Here is a 21,611-nt window from a genome sequence, read left to right as displayed (position 1 = left end):
AAGGCAATAAGCACTGAAGTGACAGCTGACAGAAGAGTGGAGGAGAGCGTCAATGACAAAAACTGTATTGCCCACCCTCTTAACTACACACCACCACAGAAGAGACAACTGAACAAAATGTCCTCACTTTCCAAAAATGTCCTTTCTCTGAAGACCTCAAACTGGTCCTCACAAGAGCTCACCAGAACACACAAATAAACACACAATGTATTCAGTGTCAGGTCAACCTGACCCAGTCACTGAGTCTGCAGCCTCATGGAGCTGGAGCTGAAGGCAACTTTTTTCCCAACAAGCCTCCTCTCCTCTCCTCTCCTCTCCTCTCCTCTCCTCTCCTCTCCTCTCTTCTCCTCTCCGCATGCTGTGTTTATTGTTGCAGGGTTCGGCAGGATGATGCCGGGGCTTTTCCCACCACACTTATGGGAGCTGACACTGAGCCATCCTCCCTCCTGTTTACAACTCATTATGACAATCAGGCCCCTCTGGGACGCCCCTCTGGGACAGGAGATGCAGTCCAACTGTCGTCTCTGACAGTTGGCAGTCATCAGTGTTTTATGTATAATATAGTTTTTTGTATTTATATTACAACTCGGATTTCCTGAAACTCAGTTTACAGGAAAGCCTGCCATGTAAGGCAGGTGGGTGAGATCAACCCATGTTTGCAGTGTAGTCCTGGAGCATGGCATCAGTGAAAAATCATCCAGTTCAACAGCACCGCAAACTATGGCCATTAGACTCCATTTAGGTTTACTGAATGAACTAAAAACCATGTGTATGCAGTTCCATGCAGTTTTCCATTGTGTTATAACTTGAATTTGTTGTTGTAGTAACTCAGTATCCCACAGACATCATTAATGTTTTATTTTATCTAATCTCATCTCTTATCTTTATTGCTCTGTCACAATAGCCACAGATGTAGGCCTGCTGTAAAGCTGTCACACTGATGTGTTTTCTTTCCCATCAAGCCTCTCGGTAAAAACAAGATGTTTATTATACAAAGACAGAGACCAGAGCTGCACCATCAAAGCCTCTCAAAAACATGTACCAATGCTGATGTTCGCCATGTAATGCAGCTACTGTTATTTTATTCTGTTGGTTGTCTGCTTCACAGTTGTTAAACAAATTTCATGACAAACAAGTCTGGCGCCATCAGGGAGGCGTGCCTCTTGTGTGGAAATAATAGTTAAAGATACAGCCAAACAGATCTACCTGATGAATGACCTGTTTGTATGTTATGGACCATTTGGGTTTTTTCCCTCCATCCTGGTGCACAGTTGATGGCAGCACAGCTGTTTTTTTCTACACCTGTGTCCAACTGGCCATGTGAGACATTTCATACACAGGAAGAAATGTCCCTTACTTTGTTATTTATACTAGAATAGTCAGCACATTTTAAGATAAGCCAAGGAGCCTACACTGATTCACTGAGCTCATGCAAAAGTTGACGGTGACAACACAAAACTCCACAGGTTGGGTTGTTATTATGCCTCCATGTCAGTGAAAGTCAGAGCCAGGGCATTGTGTTTTTCACTTAAGTGTCTCTAAGGATAAAACATAGTGATGACATTTCATATGCAAAAGGTCAAAGATCATCTCCCCGTGCAATCATAATGTTTTGTAAAAAAAATATATATATCTCAGGTTATTATTTAGTGCTGTGAAGGGGAGATTGTGACCTTATTTCCTGGGACTTGGCTGATTGGCAGAGGGAACAATTACAATGCTTTGATTCTAGTTTTAATTTAAACAGTAACACTACAGTTATCCACACATTCATGACATTCACGTGTCTCTTCAGTGTTTTGGCCTCAAACAACACAGGGCAGTGCAGTAGGATGCAGTGTGTTTAAAGACACAAACTGCAGTATCCCCCACTCCCATCCCACTCCCACATTTACTGTATCACCCAGTGATGTTGTTCAGAAGAAGTGAGAGTGTAAGAGAGAGAGAGAGCACACTAGAGAAAGTAGGCGAGTGTTAAAAAAAAGAAAACTCGATGTAAGCTGAAACTCAACATCAATCTTTCCATATTTAATTAAGATTATTTACTTGAGCAAAAATAGCAGCCGATAAAACTATGAGCAACACTACTTATTGGTAACACACACGGCTCAGATTTCATCAGCCAGACTGATACAATCAGTGAAGCATCCAGTTGCAAATATATTAGATACAGAGGGGACTAACTCTCCAAAGCAACAGAACAGCAGCAGCTGTCTCCCCCCATCAGTCCTGCTGCTGTTTTACAAGTTCAAAAATGTCCAATGTAGAAAGAATAAAATCCTCAGAATATTGCAAGCTGCCGTCATCTCCATAGGTGTCTTAAGTATTTTTTCTCGTCCTCATTTTCGAGTAAATTTAAACATTTAATAATATAATGATGAGTATGACATTAACCATTAACATGGTTACAGCAGATAGTGACCAATGATGCTTCTACTGCACCAAACAGGAAGTAGCAAATTGTGTTGAGGCACAAGAATGAAAGTTATTTCATTTCATCAGTTATTTCACTCTTACGCCAGGAATACACTAGGAACGGCCGCGGCGCGATACGTAAGCGGGGCGGAGCGGAGTTTTTTAACTGCTACACCAGGCACGGACGCGACGTGACACAGCTTCACTGTGTTTGTTGTTGCAGCAGCTTCACCTTGTCAAGCTGCAGTAAACGAGTGACTTTATGCATCTCAACATATTTTTACATCCTTCCTGTTAAAATGGATTGACAGTACCTTTTTCACAGGTAGGCTAATCCGCTGACTATGTAGGGTTTGCAAGTGTAGACTATAAATGGTATCAATTAACTGTTTAACTACACGATCATGGATCCACAATGTAAAAAAACAAACCCCATAATGTTGCTCTGCTACTGGCTTTATCTGGTACATGAGACATTTATTTAATCACCTTTAAACCTAATATATTGGTATACACTTTTCTCTGTGTTTTCAACCATCCCTCGGGCCGTGTAGTACGTAGTTACAACAAGCCAGCTTGAAATCAATCAATAATGTTATATATCATGTTACAACATGTATATTTGTGCAGTCTTATCTGTCATAAACAAGCGATTATGCTAAGGGTAGTTTATGGTTTCATGTCATGTCGACAACATGGACCCCTACGCGTCAAGGTGACGCAAATCGCAAATGGAGGATAGTTAAAGTAAATCCTGCATAGTTCCTCTTTAATGCTGGTGTTTAGAGTCCAGTTAGAGATGATGCATCTTATTAACAACATAGAAAAACCTCCAGAATAGAATTATACTGATGAGATGACATGCTGGCCCACATAATGTTGTGTACAGCAAATGTGTTCTCGTTCTACCGAAGCCATGATAAACAGAGAATAATCACTGAAGGGAATCCATCCTCCAAACCATTTATGTTTTCAGTGAGAACTGTGGAGGCGGCTGCATCCCTCTGTCAGTGGATGGCCGCTGATGCTAACATCCACTTCCACCCCTTCCCTCCATCCCTGCTGCCAGATTATCCCTGAACCAGGAAAAACATAAAAACATCTCTTCAGAAGCTAATTTAACAGCACCATAGTGCCATTTTAGTGATTCTGCAGTTACAGTGATATCATTGACTGAGCATGTGCTAGATGGGGGCTGAAAGTAGACTAAATTTATTCTCACTGTCAGCATACACCACTAAATGTGCCAGTTTTATAGAACATTTTATGTCTGATCCTGCAAGTGCAAGTGCAAGTGGTGACCGAGATGTGAAATATGCACTCAGGGTTATTGCATAAAAAGCAATAATCAGTCACACACAGTCAGATAAACATGACAAACTGCAGCCTCCAGCCTGAAATCAATGTTCAATTGCAGCAGAAATTGTGTTTAAACTCTTTCACTGGGTCTGGGTTGTGTGAAAACATGACAGGCCTGGACAATGGAAACCTTTTAGGCTTTTCTCAGATTTCAGTCACCAACACCATCATTGTGTTACAATAATAATCCTGCCAGACTAAAGGTTTCTGGGTAGGATGGAAATATGATGCTTTGGGAGGAGATCTCACGCTGGGTTCTTTGTTTCTCTATATTTCCGTCTGTTCCCCCTAATTCCTCCCTCCTGTTGAGCTTCTTCCTTATTCTTTTTTTAAAAGTGCCCCAGTGTCACCCTGATGTCAGGGGTGCCCTGCCGTTTGACTACAGGGTTGCCAGTTTGAGTCTCCAGAGGGGATGGTTAAATCTCACCCTCTCAACATTAACAGCAACCACTGAAATAATATTTTCAATAACTGAATATGTCTTTCCTGTGCTGTGTGGAGTACTGCAATCATAGTCAACCAGTCTGAATAACTTCTCAAAAGGAGACTGCCAGATCCAGCTGGGTATGAACAAGACAGCAATGAGTTATTTGAATAGACAGGATCCAGAACAGAATATTAATTGAACAGTGGGAGGTGTGTTTGCAATATTTTCATGTGCAAAACAAATAGCAATGCAAATGTTTCCCACTCACTCATATTTGCATTTTCAAGCTCTCGGATGTTGAGTTAGAAAATTCATCCAAACCACTAGGGGAGAGTGGGGTAAGATAAGCCATTTTTCATGTTCAGGATCACTACATCAAGACAATTATAGTTTTGTTGCTAACTAATATATCTTCATATATTTCAGGATGTTGTGCACCCCCTCAAACAAACAGAACTTCCCTTTCATGCACCTCCCTCTTTACTCAATACTCCACCTGTCCAGGTTGCAGGTCTCAACTCAACAGTGAGGTTTGGGGAGTTTTGCGGTTACATCACATCTTGGGAATAAGCCCTCATCTTTCTCTTTGAAAGAAAAGTTTGGCTCAGCATAAACAACTTTGTCTGTTTTCAGGAACATACTGTAATCATAAACGTCCAGAATCGTGATTTAATGATTAGGACATATACAGACAAAATACACTCATTAAGTGTATTGGGCAGGTGGCTCAACCTACCCCAGTGCTACCATATTGACTTTATTAGTCGAAATGGTTCACTTTAAGTTTTAGTTTACTACCTCATAGCTCATAGATGTTAAATTTAATTGGACATAAATGTTAAACCACTTTACTCATGTGGTTCTTACCTTCACAGACTCCATGAAATGATGCCTTGCTCCTAAATATTTGGTCACATGCTCATGCTCATGCTCATGCTTTCTTATGGTTTGCTAGCAACATGGGGTGGCCCAACTTGCCCCTATGCTTAACTTACCCCAGTCTCTTATGGATATATATCCCTAATATTATTGTTGTTAACAGTACCTGTTTTTGCCACATTCGGCAAATTCAAATAGAAAACAATGACAAAATTCATCATTACTCTCTTGACAATAAGGTTGTTACATATTAACAAGGGAAAGAAATGTTTAAATGTCAACTTGAAAAGGAGAGTAGAAATAAAAATAAATTAATAAATGAAATGAATCTGTTGAAAAACTGTGGAGCCATGGTGACGGAGTGGTTGGACTATATGGGCACACTGCGCTTGAAGGTTGTTGGATCGCCTACCAACAGGATGGACCATTTTCTGTGTGTCAATCCCCCATCTCATATCTCTCTTCTATAGGCTACCTATATACCAATAAAGTCATAAAATGGCCCAAATAAATAACTTAAAGGGACAACGAGGAGTTTTGGAAAAGCGAAGCGTTTTCACACTACATTTATGAGCCTCCGCGCGCACCGTAAAATTCTTTGACCGGCGCAAGACGGACTCATGTTTTCATTCATCAATAATTAAAGTCAGAGGTTCAAAGACGTTCAGTTACTGTCGTAGTTCCGACCATTTACGGCCATTCAGCTGGTCGGCTCGACCAGCATTTCCGCCACCACTAATAATAACAAAATAACGATAGAGACAGAACGATATATTTATCGAAAATGGGCCCATTAACAAGTGTGGGTAGCGGAGATTCATCCACATTAACGTGAGACTTTTTTATAACCGAATAGAAACTCCTCGTTGTCCCTTTAACAAAAAAATAGATAAAATGGAAAACCTATAGGAAATACTTGATTGGGAAATTTCATTGGAAAATTAAAAACTTCTCCTTTGGCTTCACTTCAAACAGGCATAGCCTATGCTATTTGGGCAGGATTCGTAGCATAGCTGGTAGCTGGGAGCTTGGTTGACATGACAACAGACAGAAAACTGCCTCTCCATATTGGTGGGAATGTAGCAGTATCTGTGTCCCTGGTGTACAGTATACTGTGTGTTGGACTTGTTCGTGTCAGGCCTGGGGTCAGTGATCTCTCAATGCCTTTTATCCAGGAAGTAGATTTCCTCAATAAAACTCAAACTAAGTAGAATGAAAAGGTTTCATGTATTAATTAAGTCCCCAGATCCATTCGAAGTGGTTTCATATATTTCTGACCAAGTTAAAGTCTATTAATCTCAACTGTGGATTCATACAGAGCTCTCACAATCCACTGTTGAGTGTCAGTGTAGGAGCGAGGTCTGATGGGACTTACTGCCATTCAAGACAAAGTGAAAGCACTGGAGTTAGAAACATCAATAGCCGCATTTTCACCGAAAGTCCAGGGACCTTTTAGTACTACTATGATGAGGTTAGACTGTGTAAAACTGTTGGTGGATATTGGATGACACTGCAGAGGAAGTGTTGTTGTTGTCAAGCATTTTTAACATACAGTAGCTAATGGTCGTGATTCACAGAGAAAGTTTGACGTCATTGCTTGAAATCCCCTGAGCCGTCCCAAAGTGCACAGGCAGATCGTCCGGAGGATCCCACAGAGAAAACTGGTTACTGTGGGGTGACAGTCAGCAAGTTTTTCTGACATTCATGTCCAAACCCTCAGTGCACTCGTAAACTAAACAAGATTCATCATGAATATACTGAACCTCAACACGTGCTGGAAGATGACTGATGAAAACATCACTAGTGTCAAAAATGTTTGGATGTTGGAAATCTGCGGTTGGGAACACATCTGCTCAGACTCCATCGGTGTCAGGTTGATTCCCAATCACACAGCGAAGATCCAAACAAACCAAATATAAAACTGCAGTGTTTCCACTGTGGTTTTTGCCAGATAGAGTGAAGTGTAGGCGTGATGACACCCAGGGGGTTGTCCTTTAGGTCTCACTGCTGCTCCTAATGAGGCTCAGTCACTAGAATAAATAAATAACATCAGTCACTGGACCGCAAGCTTGCAAACATCAAAGACCCTCTGATCGGGGTCGTGAAGGAGTAGAATGAAAAGGTTTCACTGTCAATGGGAAAAAAAGGTGCTCTGCATTTTGAGGATGGGAACATTCCTGTGCCATCAGTGTGTACATCAGTTTATACTTCAGTAGGCACGGCATAGTCTTTGATACTCCCTGTACCTGCTGCAGATTATCATTGGTTTGGTTTTTCATCATTTTTACTCGTTTTGACCGAGGGCAGCGAGGTTACTGGATCGTGTGTGTGTGTGTGTGTGAGTGTGTGAGTGTGTGTGAGTATGTGTGTGTCCTGGAAGTAGCCGCGTTGTTTTGTGTCAGCATAAGAGGTGTGTCCACATGTTTGATAGTGTAGCATTACTGTCTTCCTGCTTCCACTGTTTGACTGTCAACAGGAATGTTTGGCAAACAGCCACACAGTCACTGCCAAAACACACACACACACACACACACACACGTACATGCACACACAAATCCACATACAAATGCACACACAGTTTTATTTTTATAACATGTTTAGGAATGGCTTCAGTTTATTTCTGGCATAGTTTTAGACATCAGTAACAAGTGCTGTGCCAGGTAAGCACTGATCTTTGTACTGTATGATGTGGTGATGCCACTAAGAACAAGTCAGACACGGGAAGAAGATTTTTGATTAAAAAGACTCAAGGTTGGTTGAAAAGCTCGTCACAGTGAACAGATGACTCCCTGCTTCAACCTCAAGCTGCAGCAGTTTAACTTGGTTTCACTTCACACATTGTTACATGTAAATTTGTTTTTGGACCTTTGTGGTTTCTTCAACTGACTGAAACAATTACAAAAACGTGTTAAGTTGGAGGTAACCGGAATTAACTTAAACCCCAATCAGTCATATCAAGACCCCCCCTATCTAGAAAGGCCTTCACTTTCAAGGTCAGAAAATCAATTTGACTTCACAAGTGCAACACACACACACAGTGAGGCTACTGTCGCATGTTCCCAACAGGGTAAATGACTGCAGTGACCCTGATGTTTCCGTTTTCAGAGATACAGCTCAGGAACTTGTTTGTGTCGTCTTCCCTCCGGGCTTCATATTCTCAAGTGTTTCTACTGACATAGAACAATTACAGTAAAGGGACACCCTCTACCATAAAGGCCTGACAGCAGTAGTGTGTACAGAGTACAAAACCTGATGACACCGTGCTGCATAACATTAAGGATGCAGTTTCATTATACTTACAGTAATAAAAAAAATGAATGAATGAAAACAACCATAAACAGACACATAAATAAAAGATGTAAATAGATAAACAACACACACACACACACACACACACACACACACACACACACACACACACACACACACACACACACACGTAGCAATGTGTAATGATACTTACTGAGTATGATACATTTTAGACTTGTCCATATCATCACTCGGTCACTCACTGCATGACTGACTTGGCTGAGTCACTTCAATTGAACCTTATCAAAGCACATAGTCACCCATTTTGACTTTACATTTGATAACTCTAACAGCCTGACCTTCACTTTTAGTGCTGCTCTGATGTATAAAAGAAAATCACTCGAGCATCTTTGACTGTTTGTCTAGCGTGTCATATCTCTTGTGAGGTTATTTGTTGTTCAAGGTGTGTGTGTGTGTGTGTGTGTGTGTGTGTGAGTGTGGACTGGCTCAGTATGGATAATCAGGATGTATCATGGATGTAGACCATGAGAGTGAAATGGCTGAACAATGGAGAGAAGACAGAAAGTGAAAAGAAGAAAAGTACATTGTATTTGAGGGAAGAGGAGCAACGTGTTATGTAAGTGTGCGTGTGTGTGTGCGTGTGTGTGTGCATGTGCATGTGCGCTGACAACCAGCCTGACGTCTGCATGGCCGCTTTGACCTAATCTTCTCTGGAACCAGATCAAACATTGCTGTGTTGCACCGGACATCACAGAGCAGGTTGATATAGGCCTCCATTGTACACATAGACAAACACACACACACAACTTCTGATTCCTAATTATCAATAAACTTCTTGAACGTCTTTCCACCTGTGAACTGTATACAAACCCTACAGAGCATACTGTGACTGAGGGGAAATAAAGGGAAAATAAATATTTTAAAAATCATCTATACATGTCCATCAGTCAAAAAGCATTAACACAAAATGACACAGTGATAACAACATTTAATCTTATTTTAATCTAAGATGGCGATTGGTGAGGGTGAGAAACATGATTTCTTGTGGATGTGGATGCACTTATGCAAGCAAAATCACAAGTGTGAGTATAGAAGTAAGTGAACTAAGATACAGCATCTGTATTTTATTAGTTTGTCTGGTTGTCCACCTTTCACTTCATCCATCCATCTGCCTGTGTGTTCCTCCACTCTGTCACAGGTCGCTGAGTTCAGGCCACAAATGCAGAGACACAGGCACAGTGATCTAGTGAAGTAACCCGTAGTGACAAATAACAGCCTGACAGGTGCATGGAAAAACACGCAAGGGCAAGAAACAAAACAACAAGTAATTTCAAAATAAAACAGGAAGCGCTACAAAAACTCAAAACAGGACAGATCCATGACAAAGGCACAAGAACCAGAACCACACACCAACAGAGGTGTGTGCATGTGTGTGTGTGTGTGTGTGTGTGTGTGTGTGTGTGTGTGTGTGTGTGTGTGTGTGTGTGTGCATGCATGTATGTGTGCGTGTGTGACTATTGCATGCAAACACTACATGATACATATCTGTAACACGAACCACATTCCTGGTAACAGGCTGCATAAAGATAAACACAAGTGGATTACGCGACACACAGGAAAACTTTGTGACACTGCGTCACTTTGCATCATATTACTCTGGAAGAAGTAATCTCACTGTGACTTCATCACACATGAACTTAGTTTGTATTTTCATAATTGAACCAAGTTCTTCACACACACTGATGGCAAAGGTTATATCTAATAGAGGGTGCGAAAGGTCTCTCTGTGGTGCTCAGTGGTGACAGACATGATCTCAGCTCTCTGATAGTGAAACACTGTGACTGTGGGTTGAAGCACAGAGACTTTCTTTCTTTCTTTCTTTCTTTCTTTCTTTCTTTCTTTCTTTCTTTCTTTCTTTCTTTCTTTCTTTCTATTGAAAGCTTGACCATCCTCAGAACTGGACAGATCAGTTTGAAACTTTACATACAGTATAATTGTACTGTCAGTCCAATACTATGCATGACTTTTTTTTTTTTACCAGTGATGCAGAGTCTTTGGCTCAAGGAGAAAACCAAAAACTTAAAGCAGAAGTAAGTGATCCAGTCATTTTGGCTAACTTCTTGTCAGCCGATGGAGTTAACAGTCCCCGCCCTCGTCCCTACGTCACCACATTCAGGTGCATCCCTTGGCTGCACACACAGAGAGGACCGCCCCTTTATGCCGTTCTCTCTCCTCATTGGATAAAGGTTGTAGGATACAAGGAAAGTTTTCTCCTCGGCTTACAGCAGAGCAGAGTGACTGATAGACCCGTGTTTCAGATCAAACACTCTATATAAGTGATTGCCGTCGGAATATATAACTATTTAAGACTTATATTAACACAAATATTCCGCTTACTTCTGCTTTAATGTTTGTTTCATATTGAATGACAGTAATGATTCATTCAAAGTGAAAGTCAAATGTGGTCTTCCTCCTACAAACACAAATTCATATAATTCCATTCAATGCTAAATTCAGCTACTGAAATACCGTAAATGAAGACACACAAGACAAATTCCTTCTGGCATGAGGCCGGCTGGAGGAGGTCTCTCTGTAATGGTATTAGCAACATCCTCAAATGATGATCCGTAAACTATTGAAATGAGCAAAGTTTCCCTAAAAGGCTAAAAACACAAAGCCTTTTTACCCAGAGACAACTGAGACATCAGTTGCCTGCTTTAATGTGGAATTTTAACAATGCAAACATGGCTTGACGCTCATCCTCCATGACCACAGTGACACTGACATTGTGGAATGACAACAACACAAACAAGCCTTTTGGGGAAATAGAAGGTTATAACTTAAACCTCCAATGTGAAACGTTTTTTACCAAACAAGCGTGTGTGTGTGTGTGTGTGTGTGTGTGTGTGTGTGTGTGTGTGTGTGTGTGTGTGTGTGTGTGTGACAACAGATTACAGCAGAAATATGGCCTAGCTTTGGTCCATCATATCAACATGGGTGTTTCCCCCAACAAAGAGTAATTTGACAAGGTTACTATAGATATGACCTCATTTTGCCCTTGTGTATGTGTGTGTGTGTGTGTGTGTGTTTGCTCTTAGGTTAGTGTGTGTGATTGTGGCAGTAGGTCAGCTGAATCTAAAATCACTGTTCCACACCAGTGACTGTCAGATTATCACAGGCTGAAGCTGTTTCCTTCACAGATCTTTGTTTGTTGGGTGGTGACAGACACGTCTGAGGCCTCTTCCTTAGACTTTTAACCAGGAAGTGAACACAGAGTTGATTGTGCTTTGTGCTTTTATTGGAAATAGCAGGCAATATTTTCTTTAGTCACAAAGCCAACAGGTGGGAGTTTACCAGGACAACCAGTGTCTGTTAAGAGATATGAGCACTGGTTCATACTAGGGCTGACCTCCAAAAGTCGACTATTCGACGATTCGATTCGGAGGGGTCTGATTCGACTATGAACCTCATAGTCGAATCTAACCAAGACCATACCATTCTGACTATATGGGGGTGCCCACGGCTGCTGAGCATAAATTGTTATATAGAATGTCTTTTTTCGTTATAAAAAGACTATTTTGATACAAAATCTGCCTACTTTCTGTTAATAAAGAGGTCAAAATTATGTGTGCGTTTAAACGGTAGTCTTAGCTTCTTACTACGTATTAATAAATCACCCACTGCAGTTGCACAATCAAATGAGCGGAGGTTTTTTTTTTTTTTTTTTCCAAATGAGCGGAGGTGAGCAGTAGGACCGTCAAAGTCACGGTACTCAGAAGTCACTGCAGAACACTCACTGAGTGGCAAAAAGACGAGGGGCAGAGCCGCCAAAGTTTAAAATCAAGGAAGTCTGACAGTCTAACTTTGTCAGCATTTATCATGCATGACCTGACAGAACAGCAAAACATTGTGAGGATACATCTGACTTTGACCGAGTTACATTCAAGAACCTGCTTTCAATCACGGAAAATAAATTAACTCCAGCGGTGATTTTTTTTTGATGGATCAGCTGTGTTTACCGTTTCATGTGTTAATAGTTCTGATGGTTAGACAGATGAATTAGTCCCTAACACATCCTAAAGTTTGACATGTCAGACTTTTTCAGAAGAGGAACTTGTTTTTTTTCCGACTTCCGAGTTGTCATGAACGCACCATAAGTGTCGGGAGTCACAGCTGTGATCTCGTCCCTCTGCAGCCTGTCTGTCTCTCTGCCGGTGCCGCGGTCACACTGTGCTGTGTGTGTTACAGGATTGATTAACGTAATGTACGGATTGTCGAGTCCTTCTGACCTCCGTTTGTTTTGATACTACATGTTTTACCCGGTTTCTCTGTGTCCACGACCACCGCTATCCTTCATCACGTTGAGGGATGTTTGATTTGCCACTCACAGTCCGAGCAAAAGGAGCGTTGTCCAGGGCAACGTAACATAAACGCATACCCTGGCTCACAATGGCTAAACATCATCCAAAGTGTGGAAAATAAATAAAGGTATTTGTTTTACACCTACCATATTTTTTGGGTGTTTTAGCTCTTTTGTTTTAAAGGGAAAAAGTCGCAAATTTGCTGCTATCTAAAAAAAAAAAAAAAAAAAAAGGTTCGACGATCAGTCGACTACGGCAAAATCTGACGAATCAGATTCGACTATGAAAATCCTTAGTCGAAAACAGCCCTAGTTCATACTCCAAAGCGAAAGCTTTCTGATTTGTACACTGAAAACTAGTGTTGTGCTACTCAAGACCAATCTCAAGACCTTTGTACTGAAGGAATCATGGTGTGTATTGTGTGATGATTGTTTATGATCTTCAAAGAAATGTTAGGTATATCAGGTTGACATTTCTGTTTCTCCTCAGCTTTACATGACCCTCCATCATACCATGTGTTCAAGGGCTTGATACATGTGGCTGTCCTCAAATAGGATCAAAATGTGAAATGAAAAGTGTCCAATACAGGGTATAATTCAACTTCAGTCTTTCCTGTGATAAACATGTCACTGATGTGCAGGCTTGTCCACCACTAGTCTGGCCTTAATGCTGAAAAACCTTAACAGTTCCCTCTGAAATCTGTCGATCTAGAAGGAATGACAAGAAGCTGAAACAAACATAAACTCTGCAGAAAGGCAGTTCCCAGTGCTTACGAGCATATTTAAGTAAAATGATTGAAAGCATATGTGGACTCATATCAGCTGCATGCAAAAATATCAAGGTGGTCCAAGATGTATAAACACAAGCTGAGCTAGGAGTGAAAATTGAGAAGTTGTGGAGTGAAAGAGGCTGAGCTTTAACTCCACTCTCTCTCTCTCTCTCTCTCTCTCTCTCTCTCTCTCTCTCTCTCTCTCTCTCTCTCTCTCTCTCTCCCTGTCTTTCTACTCCACATGTTTATCCACATCATGTTTATGTGGAGGCTTACTTGATGTTTATCACATGTCATGGACTCTTCATTTGCACCCACTGTAAAGTCTTTTTGTGCAGCATGGTGTCCTGATAAACCGCTGCTGTTTCACTGTTCTTGCTGCCTCTTTCTTCCATCTCTCCATCCCTCTGTCTCTCACTGTCTTCTCTCTCACACATGTTCCTGGATGCTCGAAGCAGCAGAATTCAATATATTAAGAAAAAAATGCTTTGACTGTATGTGTTGAGGGTGTGTTCACTCCAGGCAGTTTTGAGTGGTTTGTTTTCACCGCACAAAAGATTCCATTCACTTCAAATAATCAAACCAGATGCCTAGAGAGTGCAGCTCTGAGTCTTGTGACGAGAAACCGTATAGTGCATTAAAAGTGTATGTGGACTAGAGGCAGAACACAGCAAGGAAATACAGGAAATAAGCCTAAAACAGAAAGTTTTATGGCTGTAGTGTGAGGACAGCTCTGACACGCCAAACAAGGAGAAAGAAGCGTTGACAAACTTCATTCTTTTGTTTCTGTTCCTTTATTTATGACTGGTGAGAGCAGAGGAGAATGTAAATTACAACACAATGAGCATTATGTTCAGTGTAGTTTGAGCACAGTTTTATTTTAAAACACCAAACATATGAGTGAAATGTGTATAAAAAGAAGCATGACAGGCAGAATAATGTATTTCCATCTGGTGCAATGATACAGGGTTTGAATAAATCAGCTCCGATCATTCACAATAAACGGAATATGACACAGACGGACAAGAGTTTCTGTTTGTCTTCTTTTTTTCTGCCCCATTGTTGTGAATGTGAAATCTCAGTAACACCTGGATTTGGCACAAAAACTCATTAGGACATCATAATGTTCCCCAGAAACATGTCTGGCCATTATTTAGTGCTGTAACTCAGGAAGGGGAGAGTGTGACCATATTCCTGTAAGTTAACGGATTGGCAGAGACAAATGACCACCAGTTATTTTGTTTTAATTTGATTTCATGGCACCTTGATGGCTAAGCTGCTGCAATCCGTCAAAAATAATGTTTCAAATAAAGAGTATGTATGTTAAAATGTTTTTTTTCTTTTTCTTTTATCAAACCTTTTGCTTTTGGTTGTGTACAGTTCTTAAAAAGCATCATCACTTAAAAGTCTTTCTCTTTTTGTCTCTCTTGCAGATGTCAGGGAGTTCAGAGTAAATGGACGGCCTGTCGCGTCCAAAGTGCTGAAACTCTGTAAAGTCATTCCTGTGTTTTAGTGCTAACTTCCCTGAGGAGTCTTGTGTGTCATCGGGACCTTGAGACACACCCACACACACGCTGATGTTCAACCTCTCCCTCTCACAGTAAACCTGGCAGACCTCTAATCTCTAAAAGATTGATGAGGCCCTGTCCAGGCGCAGGAGGCCTGGCACAGTGTCGATAAGGCAGCTTTCATTTCAGCACATTTTATCCCTCACTCCTTCCTTTCTTCTCCTCTTTTCTCTCGTACGGAGGACCGGGGGGAGTTGGCTTTAGAGCATGAGAGAGGATCATGACACATGGCCATTCGGCAAGAAGGACAGTGCTTTAAGAAACAGGAACCATGAAATGCTTCAGAAATGACATTTCTGTTTTCTTGGGCAACTCAGACGTGGACAGCGGCGTGTTAGCTGAGCAGGACGCCAGAGTCGGCATGTCAAACTGCTGGAGCTGTAGTTTAGTGAAACTACAGAGAGACACACAGAGCTGAGAGTAGCTGAAGACACTTTACACACTCACACGCACACAAGCACACGTTCCGAGTGTTCCACGCAGGACAATGTGCAACATCTCGTTCTGTGATGTGGACAGTAAGGTGGATCAGTTCTTCCAGCCCACACTCTACATCATAGTCATCGTTCTGGGGCTGCCCACTAACTGCATGGCCCTGTGGGCTGCCTACATGCAGGTGAGGAGGAAACACACACACACAGACGTGCATGCACATATGCAAAAACATGCATACACACTGTCACCAGTATAGTAATATTAGTCTTTCAAACACAGTCAGTTTGGGATCTGTCAGCCTGGTCTACATATTAGAATTGGCTCCATGATGTGTCAAGCTTTGGATTTTACAGTATATATATCTTTAAGTGTGTGTAAACAAGCAGAAGTTCAGTTCATGTGCTTTATGTTGTAAAATTCTTCAGACCATAAATGTAGTGTCAAAATATTAAGTTATTTTAACCAATGACACTCAACCTAAGGTCAGAGTTGAGAAGACAAAATTTGTTGTCACATGTTCAGTCGACACTGACACATATTTGGCACAAATGGACCCCAACACATTTTTACATTTTGTAATTAACAAGGTATGGTTAAGTAATACAGTAGATGTAGATGATTATGTATTGATGATGTACGTAATTAGAGGTGATGGTATTTTTCTTTCACTCAGTAACATGTACAGCAGTGACAGCGGGTCAACAGAGCGCTCAGGATATTTTCCCATACTACCTCAGTTGCTTCCACTGTTTCCCACAGACTGTCAGTTTGCTTTGGCTGAAGGAAGGATTATTACTGACTGTTCATTCAAGCAATTCCTCCATTATTTAAGCACAAACGTTATGACAAGCGAGTGACATTTGAACATTAGCTTTTTGCCTCCTTCCATCTCACTATCAATGTCATGTTTCAAACATTCTAGCATTCGGTTTGCTCCAACACAAATGGACATTAACAAATTGCAACATGATTGCTGATACTAAAATATTAACACTGTAATATTAATACTGCATGTAAAAACTGACTTGTCTCCTTCTTTGTGGATTCCCCACCCACCGCCCTACCTACTATCCCACCTGCATCATTCCTCCCCATCATTTCTTTCCCTTCATCACACTCCTCCCACCAGGTACGTCAACGCAACGAACTCGGCATCTACCTGATCAACCTGTCGGTGGCTGACCTCCTCTACATTACCACTCTTCCGCTGTGGATCGATTACTTCTTGCAGCATGATGACTGGATCCATGGTCAGGAGAGCTGCAAGCTGTTTGGCTTCATCTTCTACACTAATATTTATGTCAGCATCGCCTTCCTCTGCTGTATATCGCTGGACAGATACCTGGCTGTGGCGTATCCTCTTCGCTTCGCCAAGGTTCGACGAATCAAAACAGGTACGTGGAAAGACTGTAAACGACAAGGCTGCAGGTCGCTGCAGCAGGTTATTATGACCTATAGGGCTACTCATATGAGAAGATTCAGAAACACTCTACAGTATACACTCTTGCTTGTTCAGGTTGGAGGACTGGTTGTAGGCTGATAACCCATGTGAATATAAACTGGTGTGAGTGTATCTCTAAAATAAAACATTAATTAATTACTGTAAAATCACGTGGTATCCTGTTTTTACATGATTGAGATATTGCATTTGATGAAACAAGAAATTCACTTTGTGCAGAGATAAGATCACTTCCATGTCAAAAGAAGTTTTTATAAATAACCACTTATGTCCACCACTTAACCAAGGATGTCTGTTAGTCATTAGTTTTCATAAAATCTAATGACCATGAGCCCTAACTAACATTTTTAGAAACACTTCATATGGATGAAAGTAGTGTTGATGAAACTGCTATTAATGAAAGATCAGAATTAGCTTTGAGAAACTTAATTCACATTTTCTTTCTAATACCACACTGATCGTTTATTTTCACTTTCACTTTTCACTTTTATTTTCTCACGACCACATACAGTGTAAGTGGTATGGCGCACAAACAAACATTAGACAATACAAATAATCAGACATAGCAAGCAGGCAATTCTGAGGTAAATTGTAAACCAAATTCTAACATAATATAGCTAAATGAGTATGCAGGGTCCCAAAATGAATTGAAATAAAGTTTTCTTTAGGGTTGAAAATGACTTATATACACTGGTATGCATTGTGGTCAAACACAGACAATTTGAATAACACAAAAATTAAAACATGATACATTTACACCACCAGGAGAGCATGGACACATGTCAGAGTCTGATCTCTAGACTGCTCTCTGAATGTCTAACCTGTCTCTCTCCTCTTCTCTCCTTCCCTGAACCTCCTGCACAGCTGTCCTGGTCAGTGCCATGGTGTGGATCATTGAGATCGTGGCCAACTCTGCTCCTCTCTTCCATGATGAGCTCTTCCAGGATCGGTTCAACCACACCTTCTGCTTTGAGAAATACCCCATGCAAGACTGGGTGGCAGGAATGAACCTCTACAGGACATTTCTGGGCTTCCTCGCTCCCTGGACAGCCATGCTGGTTGCCTACCGTGGGATCCTGGCAGCAGTTCGCTGCAACGTCTCAACAGAGCGCCAGGAGAAGGCCAAAATTCAGCGGTTGGCTTTGAGCTTAATCCTGATCGTTTTGCTCTGCTTTGGACCATACCATGTCCTCCTCCTGGTGCGGAGTGTCATGTTTTTAAGGAAGCCGTGTGACTGTGGCTCGGAGGAGAGCTTGTTTGCAGCGTACCATGTATCACTGGCTCTGACCAGCCTCAACTGTGTTGCTGACCCCATTTTGTACTGTTTCGTAAATGAGGGGGCGAGGCACGATGTCGGCAGAGCCCTCTCAGCATTGCTGTCTGCGGCCTGCTACAAGGGCTCCTCTTCCTCACCATCACATGCCGACATACTGAACGCTGGTTCGGTCACCATGGAAACGCCACTATCGGCAAAGAAGCAGCCTTGTGTGTACGCTGAGGGAGGCAAGACGAGCAGCTACAAGACAGAGCTGGTGGCTCTGAAGGAAGAGTGTCTACAGATGACCATCCTCAGCGTGAGGAAGTAACGTCTACCTGGAGCATCCAGTAGCAGCTGAGTTCTTCTGGCCTGATGGGCTGAAATCAGATCCACTCCACGGCACTTCAAGAAGCCTGGCAAAAAAGATTGATGACATAGACGAGACATACGGTCTGTAGCCATGGCAGCAGCCTCTGAGAGGTTGAAATGCTTTCACCAATTATGAGGAGTGGTCATTTACTGAACCCCAGTGGATAAAGGTGCTGGATACAGACAAATGTGTCGAGTGCCTGCACAGTAGAAATGGAGAAACTACATTGTTATTGTTAAATCTTTACCACTAGAGGGACAGTTAATGTGAGTGTGGCCTAACTGGGGCATGTAGAGACAGTTCATGAGGTTTATCTTTTTTATGGTGGCCATTTTAACATGTGATTTGGGTCAATTTGCATTACTTCAAGCTGTAGAGTGTCAACTTCTGCACAGCTACAGTATACTGCATGCTAATGTTGTTATATTAACATGCTAGGTCGTCGTTATTAATCGTTGGGGGCAACAGAAGCTGTGACATTAGATTCTTATGTATCCATGTAGTGTTGAACCAGGAAACATTTTGGTCTGCCATGGACCATGGATGTCTGTACAAAATTTCATGCCAACCATGTCACGCCACCAGATGTTCAGTCTGGAGCACCAGAACGACAGACCGCCTGACAGCCCCACAGCCTTGTCAGTGGTGCGGCTAACAAGGCTAACATCAAACACAACTTAATGAATTGGATATTTGGACAATGGACCATTGTGCCAGGAGCCATTCTTGCTCTGAAAGACATTCTTGAATATTTAAGTGGAATTATTTAAACAATACTCACCCTTTGCAGGGGTGAGTATTGGTTGCAGTCTGAGAGGAGACACCTGTGGATTCAGATTGATTGGAGCCCTGAACTGGACAAAGGGCTGATGTAGGAGATTGGGATTTAAATCCCAAATGTGCCACTTTGGAATATGAAAGAAGATTGATTGAAAAAAAAGATTGTACATTTATGGTCAAAAACATTTGTAATGATCGTTGGAAATGTCTTTAGTGTTTCTTTAGTTTTTGAAGGAAATAATGAAGCCTCAGCTCATAAACTGTGACAGAGATACGGCTTAGAGAATTTTTTTTAAGTAAGCAAAGTTTTTTTTTTTTTTTACCACAAAGATAAGAAATAGTCAGAAATCACTTCACTGAGAACAGGAGGATTTGGTTTAGGATAAACTCTAAAACCACTTGCTGGAAGACTTGCTGCATTCAGCTCAGTTTGAAAGTCAATATCCATTAAAGAACAGGAATTACATGATGGTTTAACCAAAAATGTCAAATTGGTGCATTCCTTCTTGATGTAAGCAACACTGCTGACTGCTAACATTGTTGGTCATATTAGGGAGGCAGAGTAAGAAATATTTCTCTGCAATGTCAAATATCTCAGGAAATGAAGACATATTTTACTGGACATTAACATAAAACCATCTCCAGGGGTCATGACTCCTGTCTGTTTGTTGCATTCACAACAGCCACGTAACGTCTGTTGTTTTGAAGAAATTTATTTCACGGAATAAAAGTTTACTACAAAACTACAGACAATGTTCCCCCTTTTGTATGTGAAGGTGATATTAACATAACTGACAGTTGTAACAACAAGTGCTGGTTTACCTGCCATATTTTACCACATGTTGACTACCCTCTGAGTCAAGTAAGAGATGTGCTGAATATTTACCATGATTTGACTTTTCACTGATATGAATAACCTTCATTTTCCAAGTCGGCAGCTTGTTCTTACAGTATAAACAACACAAACTGACCAAACTTTGTCTTGGTTTTACATTTTGCAACAGTTGGGATCTAAAGGTTAATGGCAGCTTCTATGAATAAATGAAACTAAAACAAAATGCAGACACAGGTGTCAGAGCAGAGGCATGCAAAATCAACTCTGTGTTGTTCTCAAATAGCCAGTGGCGGTAACATTTCAAACAGTTCACATTATAGGATGCCCAACTTTACGTTCACAAATATGACAGTGACACACCGACTTCCCTTGTGTGCAGTATTAAGGCTCATAGGCTCCAGTCCAACTCAACGATTTTTATGGTGACAGACAGGCATCCATGTTCCACTTGCACTTAAAAACTATTACTTCATAATGATGAGAGACATTTTGAACAGTGTCAATGTGATCAGAGCTTATTTTTGATGCTGTCTTGGTGTGGTAGTGTCACTGTGTTCAGTACAATGAGGATAAGGCAGGTTTTATTTTTTCTTCTCCTCAGATTCGCTCTAAACGCTGCTCTGTGCCACTGCTTTTGTTGTACATCTGTATGTCTGTCTCAGAGAGGAGGTACCAGGCTTCATAATGTGTATTACTTGATTGGCAGTGTCAGTGAGAAATAAATTATGCATTCAGAAATGAACATCCTCCTGTGTTTATTTGTTGGGATCTACGAACTGAAAAAAAGTGCAGGCAGACAGGCACATTTCTTTCTGCAGCCGATATGCAAGCCCCAACTTTGTTGCGTGCAATCAAGTGTGGGAGCATTTCACTCTACATAACGCTGTGTGTTAGTTGCAAATTGCAATCTTTGCAAAAGAGATATGGGATGGCACAGGAGCATCATCTGTGAGTGTCTGTCTTTTACTTTGGGCGTCTGAGAATGAGAGTCTGTGTGGTAGTGCCATGCAAGATCACTTTTATTTAGTTTGCACCATGTTGAAACAAATCCTATGAACAGTTAGTTGTGTGTTACCCCATAGCCTGTTGATAAAGCTATTTGACATCAACATTTACTGTAGTTGTTTTTTCTTTAATTATTATTAATAATAATAATTTATTACTTTTAACATCTCAGGGATGTTCAAGCAGCAACCTGTTATTTGTGCACATTTTTGCACTGTCAATTTGAAATAATGATCTGTTTTAGAATTAAAATGTATTTTAATACATTTAATATTGTGGTTTCATCATATCATATCATAGATATGATATGATGAAACATATAATAATTGTTAGTTGCTTCCGTATCCCTAGATATGATATAATGAAACCACAAATACATATTCAAATAAAACATGGGACACAACCTTTAACTTATTTGGAG

The 21,611-nt window shown here is 41.1% G+C and overlaps 1 protein-coding gene across 2 annotated transcripts in view; it reads left to right on the top strand.

Annotated features, from left to right (window-relative positions):
- Nucleotides 1-20,918, top strand: part of gpr4 (G protein-coupled receptor 4) — a 50,987-nt gene extending 30,069 nt beyond the window's left edge. For both annotated transcript variants that reach the window (XM_085795766.1, XM_085795767.1), the window contains exons 2-4: nt 14,914-15,664; nt 16,613-16,877; nt 17,807-20,918. In XM_085795766.1, the coding sequence (XP_085651892.1) occupies nt 15,536-15,664; nt 16,613-16,877; nt 17,807-18,528 (1,116 nt within the window). In that variant the 5' untranslated portion in view covers nt 14,914-15,535 and the 3' untranslated portion in view covers nt 18,529-20,918. The remainder of the gene's footprint in view (nt 1-14,913; nt 15,665-16,612; nt 16,878-17,806) is intronic.
- The last annotated feature ends 693 nt before the right edge of the window (nt 20,919-21,611 follow it).

The sequence above is a fragment of the Trachurus japonicus genome, chromosome 13 (genome assembly GCF_045865225.1).
Source record: "Trachurus japonicus isolate A0001 chromosome 13, Traja_1.0".
In the NCBI taxonomy this organism is placed as follows: Eukaryota; Metazoa; Chordata; class Actinopteri; order Carangiformes; family Carangidae; genus Trachurus; species Trachurus japonicus.
This window is presented reverse-complemented; position numbering and strand designations above follow the sequence as displayed.